General features: G+C 32.6%; 1 protein-coding gene across 3 annotated transcripts in view; it reads left to right on the top strand.

Annotated features, from left to right (window-relative positions):
• The window catches only part of LOC413242 (bifunctional heparan sulfate N-deacetylase/N-sulfotransferase), a 260,674-nt gene that overhangs the window by 149,691 nt on the left and 93,429 nt on the right, over nucleotides 1-17,554 (top strand). For 2 of the 3 annotated variants that reach the window (XM_006557262.3, XM_396688.7), the window contains exon 2: nucleotides 3,364-5,014. The exons of the other annotated variant lie outside the window; for it this stretch is intronic. In XM_006557262.3, coding sequence (XP_006557325.2) covers nucleotides 4,842-5,014 — 173 coding nt within the window. In that variant the 5' untranslated portion in view covers nucleotides 3,364-4,841. The remainder of the gene's footprint in view (nucleotides 1-3,363; nucleotides 5,015-17,554) is intronic. 3 annotated transcript variants of the gene reach the window in all.

Raw genomic sequence — 17,554 nt, 5'->3', positions numbered from 1 at the left:
AAAAAATATATTAAATATATATTTTTATTATGTTTGATAGAAATTAATATTAAAAGATTGATATATTTAACATTTTCTCATTAATTAATTGCAATATTATCAGTATTATCATATCATTGCAATATTATTATGTGATATATTTACAAGGATCCAATTAGAGATATTATTTCATTAGTAGTTAAATTTAACAAATGGTCTCCTTACGCAAGAAATAGCTCCTACGTGGAGAAATTTCTAAAGGGATGTCCTCTGGGGAGGTGTTGATTTCAGAGCTCTTTGTTTCGCGTCGAAAGGAACGGAAAGACCTGGCCGCACGGTGAGAAATAACGGTGACAGTGGGAAATCGTTCGGAAATACTGTTTCCCGGCTCCTCGTGTCCTCTGATGGAATCTGTTCGAAAAAAAAAAATCGCCTACCATTTTCGTCGAAACGCAACAATATATATCGTGACCAGATACAAAACCAATATATTTATACAATCAATTACAAAATTTATTTACAACTTCACAAAATTTACTTCGAATACGATTAACAACTATCTTTAAACAAAAATAAATTTTTCTGCTGGAAAGGCATATCCAACATCTCACCCTTCCAACAAATCCAAACCTCACTCGTCATCTCAAACGTCTGATCCTAATTCTTTCCTCCGAGATCTTTAAAGAAGGAAGAGAAGTTTCATCGAGTTAATAAAAATTCCAAATAATATACATACACACACATACACACACATATACATTTCGTTATCTGAATTATTCATCGTGTCGCGGGTAATCCCATATACCCCTCGAAACGTACGAGGCCGAGCGGTGCTTAATTCAAGAGACACGTTTTGGCTCCCCGAGTGGGTCGTTAGTCGGATGCATCACGTGCGCGGATTTAAAGGGCGGAGGATCCGCACACGTAGGTGCATCGAGTGGGTTAGATCGCGCTCCGTGGCGCAGAGGAGAAAGAGGGGCGCTCGATCGCCGCGAAATGATTACGCGAGCTCCCCTGATTATTCCTCCGAATGGAGCCATCTTTCTTCCGGCAGCTCAACCGAGTGGGGTCGGAACCGAAAAGGGTGGAAGGCGAGAACGTTCGTTTGTCTGGCTCGAGAGCGGAATCGCGCAGATCCAATTTCATCGGAGGGAGAGGGATCCCGTCCGTTCGTCGGCTCGTTCGTCCTTCCACAAGCATATTTACAGGCGCCTCGATGCACTCCAATGGCGTTTTAATCTGGCAAATGCATTCTGCGCACTTTGGCCCGCGGGCCTCTCTCTCTCTTTATCTCTTTCTCTCTTTCTATCCGTTACCTATCCTCCCTTGCGTTCGCCGCTGATTCGCTCGTTTCTTCTCTTTCTCTGTCTTTTTGACGGAAGCCGGTTGATGGAGCGAACTTTTTCCATCGAGAGCAACCAGGTCTCGTCAAAGTCGATCCGTTTCAAGTCAAAAAACCGATTTTTTTTTTTTTTTTTTTGGAAATGAATCGTTGTTCCACTGAACTTTTTCCGGTGTATCTTTTTTTCTTTTTTTTTGTTTTTGCTTAATGTATCGAATAAAGGTTGTTTAATAAAATAATCTTTTGAAAAGAGATGGTTTATTTAGGTTTATTTGATAACATATTTTTTAATTATGTGAGAATTATTGTGAGAATGAATCGTATGAATTTTTCTCCTGGACAATTCCTTCCTGGGATTCAATGACGAAGTAGTAGTTATTATTAGAAAAATTTTTACATTCAAAGAAACAATTCTTCCACGTGTAGATAAGATTATAGAAAGAATTTCGATAAAATCGAGAAAATTCCGAAAAAAAGATCATGAGAGTGTGTTATAAAAAATAGAAATTTTAATTTTATTTTTAAATTATGTAGGAATAAGAATCGAAATAAGAAGGAAACTGGGAAACAAAAATTTTTAACAAGGATAAATAGCGGATCTTATCTCTTCTTCTCCCTTCTTCAAACATCCATCACCCATCCACCGTGAAGATCGCATAATTAAATCTCCCGTTCGTTTCTAAGATTCCCAACAACAAGATTTCTTCCGCATCTTGTTTATAAGAAGCGTCAGTTTTATTCAGTGAAAAAAATGTTAAGTCAGGTTTCTGGAGACACGTGAAAACGACCGAAGAATAACCGGAAGGACGATATTCTTCTCGAGAAAATCTTGATTCTACTCTCTCTCTCTCTCTCTCTTCCCTCTCCCTCTTCCATTCCCCTCATTCTTCTATCTTTCTCCGGATCATTTTCAATTTATTTCTTCGCTCCTCCTTTTTTTCTCTCTTTTTCCTTATTTCCTCCTTCTTCTTTTTTCTTGTCTCTTTTTTCCATCCCCCGGAGAAAAGTTGAAGGGAATATATTCTTTGAAACGATACAGATAGAGTAGGACCCCCAGGACAAAGATCTCTCTCTCTCTCTCTCTCTCTCTGGGGGTGGTTGATTAATGGATTCCTTTCTGCGACCGATATACGAACGACGAGAAAAAATTAAAGACGGGATAAGGAGAAGGGAATAATGGTTGAAATTGCAACGCTATTCCACAGAAACACTTCGATCGATTAATCGGAATTGTCAAGCGTCGTGAATCATTCGTTCTCGTTGTTTAATCGTTTTCTTGATAACAATCTCGGGATTATCATTAACTGAACGATCGTTTGATTATGTATATATATATATATATATATATATATATATATATATATATATATATGTATAGGTCTTGTGTATACGATATTTGCATCTTATTTCAACTGTTCACTTTATCATCGATTCTGGAAACGAATCATTAAACGTTGATGCGTCAGTTATTCATTATTCGAAATCCAATTTCCTTCATAGTATCGTAGTTATATATATCACCCAAGTTATTGGAATTCTTTTTTTTTATGGTTCTTTTATGAGATTCTTAGAACTCATAGTTGTGAATGAGGACAATGATCGTAATGGGATGTTTCAGTTTCATCTTGGGGAATTACACGTTGCTCGAGGAATTGAGCCTCTCTCGTGAAATTAGGATTACTTTTTTCTTTTGTAGAGAATTAAAATTAAAATTAAAACTAAAATCGAAAGCGTATGTAATAATTTTACACGTTATCCAAGCAATCCATATTTTATGTACATTCAAATTATATTATTTATTTGAAAAAAGGTTATAATCAGTTTTCCATTTTACTTAATTTTAAATTTAAACAAAAACATCTTGCATACCTTCGACCTTTTATCCCTTACCCTTACTTTCCTCTTGTACTTCTTTCACGATCTTCGAGACCTCCGATCGATCTTCCCTTCCCCCCTCCTTCTTCCCTCGAAGCAAGAAACAAAATCGTCCCGTTTGTTCTTCATTGGTCGTTCAATGGACATTCCACTGTTGACTGTTGCAGACTCGTGAAACAAGGGGAACCAACGGCGCTGCACGAGATCGATAAAGGCGATAGGGTAACGTTCGAAAATCGTTCCGGCCGGGAAGCATCGTAGCTTTCCATCGTCCCTAATTGACAGGTAGAAAGAGGAGGAGGAGGAGGAGCAGCCTCTCTCGCGGAGGAGAGAGAAGAAAAGAAAAGGCGACGCGCACGACACACGTTAACATCGTGGAGAAAAGCTAGACGAGGACGAAAGAAAGAAGAAGAAGAAGAGGAGGAGGAGGAGGAGGAGGAAGGGACACGAAATTTACGAGTGAACCGGGTTTACTTGGTTGTCTAGGAGGCAAACACACCGGGTATATCTTGAGCCAGTCGTGTGCCGTAACAAATGACGGCGCCGTAAAATCAGCTAACCGTGGAGCCGGAAGTGGAGGCCGGATTTTCGCGAAAGTTTCAACGGCGCCGGATAAAAAAAAATTTGAGTTGACTTTGGACTTTGGAGTTTGCAAAAAAAATTCGCAACATCCACGTTGAACTGAAAATTCTTCGTCCTTGAAAATTCTTTCTTTCCTTTCACGATACAGTCGCGATATGGTCTCGAGCAAACAGTACCGGAAAAGATATTCGTCCACATTTATCGATTAAAGGAGAGAATGTCGAGGATCCGTCGTGGCACCGATCGCTGAGAAAAGAAGGAGGTGAGATCCATCGAGGGGGGAAGAGACGTTGGGCCAAATGGGTTAAAAATTCGGATCGCGATGGACGGCGCGACCCCGTGCTGCTCGCAAAATGGTGATCGTGCTGCCGTCGTGGAAACGCAACAAGTGGCGATCTTAATTCCAAGTTGTCATCGATGTTTTCGAAAGGATTCGACGATCCACGACCCCCCGTTTTCGATCTGAGCCTCTTCGAGTTGACCTGAGCCAACAACCCCCTAACTAGAGAGACATAAGAAGAGAAATACCGAATTCAAGGATTTTTATTCTTTAGTCATTCGTAGCAAAAATTCCGTTGTTTTTATCGAGACGCTGGGATTAATTCTCTTTCTCTCTTCTCTCTTTCTCCCTGCGATAGAAAAATCCCAAGTATCAAAGGAAATTTTCCAATTAATTCCTGTGTGCTTTCGAGAAAGAATACTCGATTCTGAGATTTCGAGCGGAGAGGGGAGATCGAGTCCTCCTTAGTTAGATTGGCTCGCTGTTAATCTTCGACGAGAAGGTTTTTCGATCGAGGTTGAAGAGGAATCTCGAAGGCAGATTCGATATCCTCTCGATATTGTTCAAGGGAAAGAGAGTGGACGAGTATGAGCAGCGTCGATGCCCGGCGAAGCAAGAGAGGGTATCCTTGTTCCGGAAGTGAGGGACGATTGTCGCCTCCGGGCGCTCCGACTCTATACGAGGTGATTCGAGGTACGTTTCGCGTCTCGACGGCGGGGCAGGGAGGAACAAACCGGAGGATAATCTGAGAGACAACAGGACGGTGCCTCGTCGAATGAGACGATGGTGATGAAGATTTCCGCGGTCGAGGCTGGCGTTCCTTTACTAAGCGCCGTCGGTCCGCGCTGCGTCGTCAAGCAGGCCACGGTGAAACGATGCGTCGCGGCGCTGCTTCTCGTCTCCGTCGCCAGTATATTTTATTACACGCATTATATCATCAGCAGCCCGCTGTCCAGGTGAGTGAAATGAATTCTGGGACGGTTTATTTTGGCCGGATAAGTAAAGCAAAAGTTTACATTTTTTTTTAAATGGAGATGGAGCGTGTTTGGGGGCGAGTTTGTTCAGCTTTTAGGACGTGTTTGTTAATTAAGATATTTTTCATTTTATATATATTTGGTTATGTATAGTGATACGCTCAAAGGATAATGGTGAATTAAATTTGAAGGAAAATTTTTTTACTCTTAAAATTTTGTAAATTATGAATAAAAAGTATGTATCGTATACACATCGTATATATTTTTATGTCATATCATCGTATCGTTTCGTGTCGTTGACGCGATAGATCTAGCGTTAGGGCAAGTTTTAACGAGATTTTAGAAATAAAGTATGATTTATTAGGCTGACGGATAATGAATTAATGATTGTCGAGTTGATTATTATTAATGATTCTTTTTTTCTTCTAGATCGATTCTTCTTTTTATTAGATTTATGTTGTTGATTATATTGAAAATTTTTATCATTTTTTTTTGTCTAGCTAAATTAAAAAATACAGGGAAATGTATTCTTCACTTCAAATATTATTATTTAATAAAATAACGTAACTTAAAATAAAATTTTTCCAATATATGCTCATTCGCGTGTATTAAAAGGTATTGAAAGGTAGATCAATGAATTGAAATTCATTTCTGAACTGGAAAAACATCGGTATGACCGTAGTAATTAAATCTCTCGAAAGATTTATTAATACGAGAGAATTTTTTTTTTTTTAAAATAAGTTAATAAGTTTTAAACATTTTTTTTCATGATAAAATTGAATTAATTGTACTAAGTATTTTTCAGTTAAAGAATTATAAAAAAACTAATTATTTTTATAATTTTTTATAAAATTTTATAAAAGTTGATGAAAAAATTATTATTAAAGAAATGGAAAAAAATATGAAATTTTTGAGAAAATTGAAAGAAATGTTAGTTTCAGTTGATTCGATAAGTAAGATTAACAAATTACAGAATTATTGGAAATTTTAAAAATTACGCTTTAATAAATTAATAATATCAAAATCTATTCCAGTAATCAAATTTTTTTCACAATTTCACAGGAAAAAAGACATCGAACAATTAATAGATTATCAATTATTCATCAAATGTCAAATTTATAAGCTTTCATATATTTGCAATACAACTTAAATTCAAAATGTATACGTATTTTAAAATATTACATAATATTTTTTAATTGAAGAATAAAAAAAATAACAATCATTTTTGAAGTAGGATCAATTTTATAATACGAAAAGAAACGAGTTTTGATGAACTCGAGAAAAGATTTTAGACACGAAGCACAATGAACAAGAAATGTGATTGATTCAGCAATAAAATTTTCTGACCACAAACGATAAATAATATTTGCCACGCACGAAACGAGTTATTACGCGCTATGTATGAGAAACGTGACAGAGTCTCTAAATGTCCGGGAACGATTTATTCCCCTGATACGAAATCGAAAATCTCGGGTGGCGATCGGCCGATTGCCGACTCTTTGAAGTCGTTGCGTGCTTGTTATCTTAATAGAAATAATTTTGAATTAAATTTAAAACTGTCGCCCCACGTAATTCTTGCTTTTGATCGATAGAGTTGGATTTAAAAAATGAACGAAACGCAGGTGATATTACGTTTTATTAAACGTAGAGAATATCATGATAATTCGAATGAATCATGAATTTTTTTATTAAGATCATTACCTCGAGTCGCGTTGTAAAGATTTTATTGGTATTCGTTAAAAAGTTACCAACAAAAACATTTCTTCGAAACAGTTTGAATTAGATCAGATCAGATCAGTTTTAATCAGATTCCTCGACAATTGATAGTCTAGCCCAAATCTAATACAAACCATTTAATCGACTCACATTTAAGTTATTATTTAATTTAAGTTCGAAGCTTAAATTAATTAATGTCAGAGAAAAATTTAGTTTCTTGTTTCGTGATTTATTATATCGAGCTTATACTGATAACTTTTTAATAAAATGACAAGTCTTCTAACATTTTAACAATACATAAAAAAAATTATCGAGATCAAAGATATTTTGTAAACATTTTCTTTCTTTCTAGGATAAAAATTGAATTCAATGCTTCATTGGATAAAAATTTGAAAAAATCGCCAATATCCTTCCGCACTCGAAAATATCTTTCCATTAATCTCCCCAAAATCTGCCTTTCAAACCATCCGCCATTACCCGGGATGAATCTTCCCCTTAAACGTTTCCCAAAATCCTCGCCCTGTTCATCCTCAATTCTCCTCAATCTTGGCAACGATCGCCTCGGTTCTTGGACTCGTCCGACTAGTTGCAGGGTTAATTCGGGAAGACGAATAACCCCACGGGCCAAACGTTCGCCTCGGCTCGATATGGACCCAATCTAGGCTCGGATAACCCGAAGGCAACGGACCAGTGATTACATCCCCCTCGTGGAGCGTGTTCGCGCGCGCGAAAGTGAGAGCATTCTGGAAATTCGGCGTTATATTTCCAAATTGTTGCTGCCAGTTGCTCGACTTCCCGTATCTTAATACAACGCGCGCCAAAATTTTTCTCGAAGTTAACCGCCATCTTTCATAAAATTCTGGCTCTTGGAATTTTTCGTATCGATGTATTTTTAACGAAAGCTTCAAACGATATATATGATTAAGTGAAATGGAATGGGTCAAGGAGGAATCAAATGTTATTTGAATATTTAAATTGCTTGCATTTATTTTATTATGCGTCGTTTAATTTGTATTTTCATTTTGCTTTATTCACGCAATGTTTTACGTTTTACGTTTCTCTCTCTTGAATTTGAAAATTTATTCCTCTTAAACGAAAAATATAATAATAATTGTTATTTAGAAAATTGTGTACAAAATTTATGAATTATTCTCGAGAAATTGTAATGAGATGATGAAACAATTGATGAACTGGAAATTTGTTGTAAAAATTATATATCTAATCGAGTTTTCTAAGAAATTTAAAAAAAGAAAATGGTAGAATTGGAAGGAGAAAATTTTGAAAGAGTTACAATTGCACTATTATTGAAAGAATTTAATTTAATTTTAATCAAGCAATCGATCGAGTAATCGATATCCTTAGATACGCGATTGATCAGACCTTGGAGCTGATTTGAGACAGGTGGGTGAACAGCTTTTCGGTTAATTGATATAGTGCTTTACCTCGACACGGATCAATCTTAATAGATAACCTATGACCGTTCTGCAAGCAATTGTAGGTTCGCAGTAAACCATCGTCAATCACGAAACCTAATACTCTCGCGTGGACATTGACATGTAATTTCGCATCGACGTGGCCAGAACCACGAATCTGTCTGTATTGCCTTCGAGCCCCGCGCCCACCCTTGAGCTTTGCAATATTCCAAATCACGCTCGCTCGAAATCCCCGATTTGCCAGGCTTAGATATTCTCCAAACCTTACCACGTATTGGCTCCCAATTAACGCAATTCCGATATTTAACTTAAAAGTGTAAATAACAGTGCAACGACGAGTGTTACTCGGATTCACGTTTTGGAAAATTGAGTGATTGAGTCGCGATACGTTGAATTTAGTTATCTGCGATCTGAAAAAATTTCAATGATGGTTTTCTATGAATGATTTTTTTTAAAGATCGGTGCAATGAATTTTTTTTTTTTTTGGAAAATTTGTTTTAAATCGCAATATGTTGAATCTTCTAGAGAATTTCTATGATCTCGAGAATTATCTGCGATCTGAAAAAATTTCAATGATGGTTTTCTATGGATGATTTTTTTAAAGATTGGTGCAATGAATTTTTTTTTTGGAAAACTTATTTTAAAATTAGCATTCCTTATATTATCATCATTCTGAGAAGGTATTTAAGTTTTTCATTCCGTTTCGTGCAAATAGATCTTGTAATAAAGATATCTTTATGTATGTCGATGAAAAGGAATTCTGGAAATTTCTCCTTTGAGATAATTTAGGCGATAAACTTCCTCGAAAGTATCAATGAGTCAAATAATACAATTACAGTGGAATAGAGAATTCATTTAAGTGATTATTGTAAGTCATCGAAATACAAACAATACTCTTCTAATTTTCTGCGATTTCTATACAAATAGATAATATATTCAATAAAATCCAATACTCTAATAAATAAAACTGATGAATAAAATAGAAATATTATATGCTAGTTCATTTTACCGCTTTAATTCAATATATTTTTCTGTCCATATTCAAAGGATCGATGTTACGTTTAAATATACAAGATTAAAAATCTTTGTACACGACTTGCATTAAGAAGAGAGAAGTGCATTCTCGGTCATGGGACGCGAAATGCGGCCGGATGTTTGTCGCACGTCCAATCAGTTCCAATTCAACCTTCTCTTCTCGGCCAGTCCCTTATATCGGCGCTAAGCCATAATCGTCATCCTTTCTTTTGCACCATATCTTTCTCTGCCCAGGCTATTATTAAAACCAATTCACTGTGGCATCGATACTTTCGGTATATTTTAAATACAGACTCGTTCAATTTTGCTTGATACTCAAGATTTGGATATATTTTTGTTAAGAATGAACTTTGATTAACTTTTTTAAAGATGGAATAATGTTAGAAAAATTAGTTTACTAAATAAAAAATTTTAAACATTTATTTTGTTTATTTTAATTATTTTAAATAGGTATATTTTTTTATTTTAAATAGGTTATTATTTATTTTATTTTAAATAGGTATATTTTTTTATTTTTTAAATAGATATTATATTTCATTGAAATCATTTGATGCATAAAAAGATTATAGGAATCGAAAAATGTAGAAATTTTTAAATTGATTACAATTAATTAGTGTGAAAATCGTGAAAAATTGCGAATTTGAATATTTTTAATTATCTCGTAACAATGTTAATTGATTTTGATGAAATTTTATGAATATATATAAAACTTATTTAGATCTACAAAAAAGGTATGTTTTTTTATAGGCTCGGATAAAAAAATTAAAAATAATTTTATTTTGACTTTTATTTCGCGACTCTGACGAATAATAATTTAAAAAAATTTTTTTTACACATTGTTTAATGAATCAATCGTTCTCTAAAAAAAAATAAAAAATTATTTAGTCCAATTTAGAAAAAAGTTATTACATTTTGTAGGATATATTTCAAATATTATTAACTACTGATAGATGATAAATCACGAGATTTTTATATTGAGATTTGAATGAAATTCAAAGTGTAATCTATAGAAGAATAAACTTATAATATCCTTATAGCTTCTTAATAAAATAAAATATGAATTTAATGATAGTAATAAAAGACAAAGTAACGTGTAATAGTAAATATATATAAAATGAAAAGTAAATACAATAATAAACCTTTTTTATTTTAATTTAATAAGAAATAATAAGGAATTGAGTAAATAAAATAAAATTTAACGTTATTCACAACGTAGAAAAGTTTCGTTATATAATTATCAAATCAGCAAAATATTAAACCGAACAACTCTCATGAATTGGAATTCACTTATCGAAGCACACGTAATTCGAGAAATATCCGTGACAAGCTAAAAGAAAAATTATTAAATCAGCTTTTAACTATGAATCACAATTATGATTAACGTCATTTCTATCTTTTTACACTTTGCATCAAAGAATTATTAAAAAGAAAAAATATTACACACGATTTTATTCCAAGTTTTTTTTTTCTGAAATGATAAAAACATCCTTTGAATTCAAATTTAGAAGTTTCGCAAATTCACGGGCGAGGGTGGAAGCGCATTAATTTCGTTCGACGAGGCTGCAACAACGGCTTTACAATGGCGCATCGCGAGCGAATACATTGCGTACAGAGTCCTCCGGCGCTAGAAACTTGGAAAAGTTGAATATTTCGATGTGTTCCGGCAGACATTTATGTTCCAAGTTTACACAACTCGATATTACCTTGACAAGACAGATGTTTGGAATAATCAAACTTCTGCCTAGAGAACAACCGCAATGAATAATGTATCGTGTCGGATATGTGCGCGTGACCTCGATTTCTAATACATTTTCGATGCCTATATTAAAAGATTTAATATCGTGTTAATTGCGAGAGATTGAGAATTCAAGTTGATTCTTGAACAGAGATATATATATTCCTTTAGAATCTCGATGAAATTTCATCCGTTTAAATTTCCTTTTTTTTATTCTTTTATTCTTTTATTTTTCGTTAAAGTATATTTGATGGATGTAGTAAGTGTCTATAAGCACTCGAAATGACAATATTTTGGAACTTGGTGGAAACGGTATTTTTCGGATAAACATAATTTCATCGAGTTCTGCAAATTTCGATACGTTTACTCTTTCGCCAATTTAATATCCTATGGAGAAATATAGCTGTTGTTTATCTTTCTCTGAGAAATGGTCACAAGAAATTAGAAAATATTCCGTCTAATGATATTATAATGATATTAAAGAGGATTGTGAAATTATTGAAATTTTTCAATATTAAAATTTTGTGCTATTTCTTATTTAAGTCTTATTAAGAAGCAACAGTTATTATTAATCTTTTATCAGCAATTCCCTACATTGGTGATACAATTGTATTATGAATTTGAGGAGAATTTTCAATTAATAACGCTACTTTAAATCGATTCTTCTCCTTACATTTCATTTTACCATTAATAATTCTGTTTATAGTAATCCTCCATTTATTTACACTTAACAGGATCATCAAATCCTTTAGGATCAAATTTCAATAATTATAAAATTTCATTTCATCCATATTTTTCAATTAAAGATCTTTTAGGATTTTATATTATCTTATTTATTTTTATATTTATTAACTTCCAATTTCCTTATCATGTTGGAGATCCAGACAATTTTAAAATTGCAAATCCAATAAATACACCAACTCATATTAAACTTGAATGATATTTTCTATTTGTATATTTAATTTTACGTGCAATTCCAAATAAATTAGGTGTAATTGGATTATATCAATTTTAATTTTATATATCACAATCCTATATAATAATAATTTAACAAATAATAAATTTAACCTTTTTAATAAAATTTACTACTGAATTTTTATTAATAATTTTATTCTATTAACACGACTAGGTAAACAATTAATTGAATACTCTTTTACTAATATTAATATTAATATTATTTACAATAACTTATTTTTTATATTTTTTTTTAAACTTTTATTTAAGAAAATTATGAGATAATTTAATATGAAAATCATCATCAAATTAAAAGTTTAAAATTTTAAACAAAAAATTATTGAATAAAAAGAGTTAATGAATTTGAATAAGTATATATTTTGAAAATATAATATAAAAATAAAACTTTCTATTAACTTAATTTTACTTACTAATTAAATAAAAATAATAATTAAATACATAAAAATTCCTTAATAAATATTGAATAAATTATTACTAACATTAACATTTCAATTCAACATATATATATTAACTTATCATACCGAATTCGAGGTAAAATTCCTCGAATTCAAATAATTAAACAAATATAAAATAAATAAATAATAATAAACTTAATTGATCAACATTTAAATCCATAAAATATTAATCTTAAAATTACTCTTATAAATATAATATTTATATATTCAGATAAAAAAATTAAAATAAATATTCTTCTATGATATTCAATATTAAAATCATACATATAATCATAAGGAAATCATATAATATCGATAAATATTTACAAAAATATATTACTTTCCAATTTCGATGACTTTTAATAATATTGTCAAGATCATTATGCTAAATAATAATATTATGAAAATTTTACTTGACTTGTTTATTAAAAACTTATTATTAACTTAACCTAATTTAAATCTAAAATAAATTATGATAAAATTAAATAAAAATTTATTTAACTGTCAGCTGATTCAAAAAAGCAAATTAATTATCAATTTTCTTATCAATTAAAACTGATTAAAATTAATCTGATATTGATCTAACTTAATCTAAACCGTTTCGAAGAAAAGCTTTTTGTTCAAAAATCTTTGACACAATTACATTAAAATCGAAGGATTTAATAAACCTGTTTATGAATCACCAACTGAATAAGAATATGTTATAAAAATTATTTTTTAAAAAAAAAGGATAAACGAATCGATGAAACAATCCAAGAAAAATAAAATTCTTCCCACGGAGGCAAATCCTTTCCCGCTCCAATTCACTCGTTCGTCCATCCTGAACTGATTCGATCAAAGACCCTGAAGGGAATAAAGATTCCTCTATCGAGGAACTCGTATATAGAAGCTCAAGTCCGAGCTTTAACTCCTCCTATTAACATGTTCCTGAGGAGGAATCCATTGTGCGGCGGGGATCGGCGTGTTTTTCACCAGTCGCAGCACGAGTTCCTCGTAATCTCTGGCATTCCAGCACGCGTGTTTCGCCAGACGGAATCGGCTCGTAATTACGGCTACGAAGGAAAAACGTGTCTGCGTGGTTCGGCGTGCAATATCTGAACCCCACTTTTTATCCACCTTCCGTGCGGTATGCGCACGCGCCTCCTCCTCGTCATAGTGATGGAAATGCGCGAAGATGCAAGCCTCGTTAACGATGCCAAAGGTGGCAAAAAGTCGGTGGTTGGTCGGTCGTCGAGAGCATACTAGCTCGGCCCTCGTCGCGTATGATTTAACCGCTTTATAAGGAGCGTGTGGCTCAAAATGACGCACTTGTATAGGTGTAATTTATTTTGGAGATGATATTTTTTTCGACGAAAGAATTACGTTGCTAGGAGAAACGAAAATGTTAAATTTTGATTAGATTGATGTATTTTTAATAATAAACAATTTTTTTTAACTTTATCATTAATAAATAAAATTTTGTCTGGAAAATATTTATGTTACAAGGAATGAAAAAAATTAAAATGGTAATTGTTTGAATGTTTAGGAAAAATTTATCGATCACTTATAATAAAGAATGAAGAAATAAAGAAAGATAACTATGAATATATATATATAAGTTATCTTATTATATCTTTTTATATCAATTTTATCGATAAATCAAGTAAAAAAAAAAATATACGAAAATGGATATAAATAAGATATCCATAAATAAAATATAAAATATAAAATCCATAAAATCCATATCCATAAATACTATTGTTTGTATTTTAAAAGCAATTTACCAAAGATTAAAAAAGAATTATTATTTATAACATTCGAAGTGATTGAAAAAGTAGAGATACTATTGAATAGTAGTTCGATAAAACAAAGGGTTACAAAGAGTTAACTGGCTGTTATAGGAAATGGAAAAGTAAATGGAAAAGGGAAGTGTAATTTCACAGTTACTGTTTGAAGATTGGTATACAAGAGTATCGACTTAAGATAGATTAAAGAGAATCAAGATACAAGAGCTTAGAATTACCCTCAACGAGATCTTCAATGTCTTCGAGAATAACTTCACAATTTACCGCAACGAAATCCCTCTTCCGCTACTTTGAAATTACATCAAATATCTTCGAACTATGCACACTTTCCATTATCTTCTCTTCTATCTTCTCAATTCTCACCACGAGAATTCAATTTCATTCTCTAAAAATAAGTAAAGAAATTGTTTAAAATTTTTTTCAACCCTTCTTTTTTCATAATTTTATATCAAGAGGTTAAAGATAAAATTCCATCTTGATATCTTCAAAATAAAAACTAAAACTGATATTTTTAAGGGGCGCAGCTGCGAGATCTTGACATATATGGTCAAGAATATTTTCATGATAATAAGTTCCAAATTTATTGTGATATATATCAACAAAGTTATTATTTATTGAACACGGAAGAACAGAATTCATTTTGCAATAAAGTTGATATACAGTTGCAATAATATTTATTATTGAGTGAAAAATTTCTTTTAAATTCCAACACAAGTGGAAAAGAGACATAACACAACTTAATATCCTTGGGATAAATTAAACTATCCTATTTTGAATTTGTATCAAATTGGATTAAATTATAATAGATTACTGGTATGGGGATACAGAAGAACTTTCTTCTTCGTCCATTTATTTCATAAATAATAATAAATAATTTCAGAAACTTACTTTTGAAAAAACATTGATATACTTTATTGTTTCATTTGATTAAAATTGAAATAAAGAAATTCGACGTATGATCAAAAGAAATTTTAAGGAATAACAATTTAAGCAACAACTAATACTTTAAAAAAGCATTTTTAAAAGTCAAGATCATTGTTAAAAATTAATCTTAGCTCAAACTTCAGATATTTCAATAAACTCTCACCAATCTACTTTGAGACAAAAAGATTGCTGAAACGTTTACGGCAAATACGAACCGTCTCGATCCGGAATTCTATTAAAGTTTCGCGTTATCCAGCTTTGATAGTGCTGGGGCGCCAGTCCATTCGAATGTGGCAAACGACACACGCCAGTCACGTAACAGTAACGCCGTCGACGTGACGCATTCTGGATCAGGTTGGCGTGGAACAATGTGACGTTGCTCGGATCGCTGGCCCATTAACATTGTCCTGTTGCTTCGGAGGGGCTGCGTGAGAAGCGAGCCTAATTCTGTCAATCCTGAGACTATTCCTCGCCCCTCTCCTCCCCAACTACATCCCCGATGTTAACTCGTAACTCTCATCGATTCCGGTGTAAATATACTATATACAGGGCATGTATACGATCGTGCAGGATATCCGTTACGATATACACACTGTATCATCGTGGAACGATCGTTGCAGAGGGTACTGCAATGTCTAGATACGTGTCGAAACATGAAATTCAGTTTTACTCAGGGACAGTATATATATATTTGTCGAGAATTGCACACTGGGGGTGAATAAGATTCTAGGCGAAACTTTTATGAGTTATTAAAATTATCGTTCCCAAGATATATAAACAAAAATATATTTTAAGTTGTTACTTTTTTTTTTAATTTTTTATTGAAAGAATTAAAAAACTTTGGATAAGATAAGAAGAATTAATCAATCGATTATTTTCTAAATTGTTTAAACCAAAATTCTGCACAATTTTATTATATTATAATTTGTCAGATTTATTTTTATTTCATGATATCTTATTATAAAAAAAGAAGAAATACTTAAGATATTTTAATCCCTTGTATAAAAGGCTTCAAATGACGTTAAATAAAGATATAATGATTTCTCGAATCGTTTATTTCTTTAAAAGAAAAAAATTCTCTCGATCAATTGGAAACTCTTACGAATCTGTTAACATACACGCGCGCGCGCTCACACGAGATTATCGAGTTGCCGATGGCTAATACACGGTTTTCGCTTAACCACCGAGCAAATGACGTGATACATCCTCGGGGAAATGCTCCGGGCAGACTTCGATGAATTATCCGTTGCGTGTAACGAACAAGCGTGTTCTGTACGCGAGTTTCACCGATTCTCAATATGTCTGTGCCCACAAATATCACTAGTTAAGCTCCCTCCACCGTGAGACTCCATTGAGAACGTCCTCGACAAAGCTTCTCGTGCGATTGCAAAAGCTTTCAACGTAGGATCAAGATAGCGGAGATCTTGGACAATTTCGTGGAAAATAACGTTAAAATTTAGTCGAGTTTCTTGGAATTTGTTAAATTATTCAACGATAATGGCATGGTGTTATTTATTAGAATTGTTTGTTGAGATGAATAAGTAACGCGATAAAATAATCAGAATTAGAAAACAAAGTTTCTTCTCTCGTATAAATTAGATATCCTTTTGTAACTTTCCGTTTTATAAAAATTTTTATACGTCAAGAGTTTTATAAACTGCATATTAACTTGAAACGAGTTAAAGAATTGAACATTCAACCTGTTCTTTTAATCCAATGCCAATAAATTTCATTTCACGTTATTAATACCAGAGTTTCTTTAATCGAAAGGTTAAAGATAATATTCTTGGGGGAGATTACAATTTTGACACAAGGCATAAAACGTAAGAGAAATCTTTCTTTAATTAAAATTGGATTTTTATAAATATTATTACTCGTAAGATGATCAAGTTTGATCGAAAGAAAAAAATTATCATACAAGACGTGCAACACAGATCCGTCTATTCTGCTTGAAACGGTGGATATATACTGGCGATAGGAACGGGGGATGAATAGATGGAAAAATTGGCCGGCCACTGGGGTCAGAGAGGTTGGATGTCTGTTAATAAAGACCTGGCTGATAAGATTCGTTCGGACGGGGAAAAATTGTCCGAGTTTAAGGATTGAAAGAGCTTTTTGGGAAAGGGTTGCAGAATTGGGAACGAGCGAGGAAGAAAGAAGTTTGGAAAGATAAGTAAAAGATTTCGGCTCCATTAATCCCTTTCCTTATAATATCCAGTCACGCTAACTGATTAACCTTGTTACGTTACGTTCTTTGGTCACGGTATTTTTTTATCTTTTTCTTTTTCCTTCTTTTCAATTCAATAAATTATAAATTTAGAATCATTTAATATCAAATTTCATAAACAATAAACAAATATAAATTATTAAATTTATATTTGATTGCAGATTTTCATGCAAATACGTATTTTTCTTCTCTTAATTTTCTACCATTAATTAATATGTAATTAATTTTATTGATTAATTTTAGTTGACAATTATGAATA

Source organism: Apis mellifera, linkage group LG10 (genome assembly GCF_003254395.2).
Source record: "Apis mellifera strain DH4 linkage group LG10, Amel_HAv3.1, whole genome shotgun sequence".
In the NCBI taxonomy this organism is placed as follows: Eukaryota; Metazoa; Arthropoda; class Insecta; order Hymenoptera; family Apidae; genus Apis; species Apis mellifera.
The sequence above is the reverse complement of the archived record's forward strand: the minus strand, read 5'-3'. Positions and strand labels throughout refer to the sequence as shown.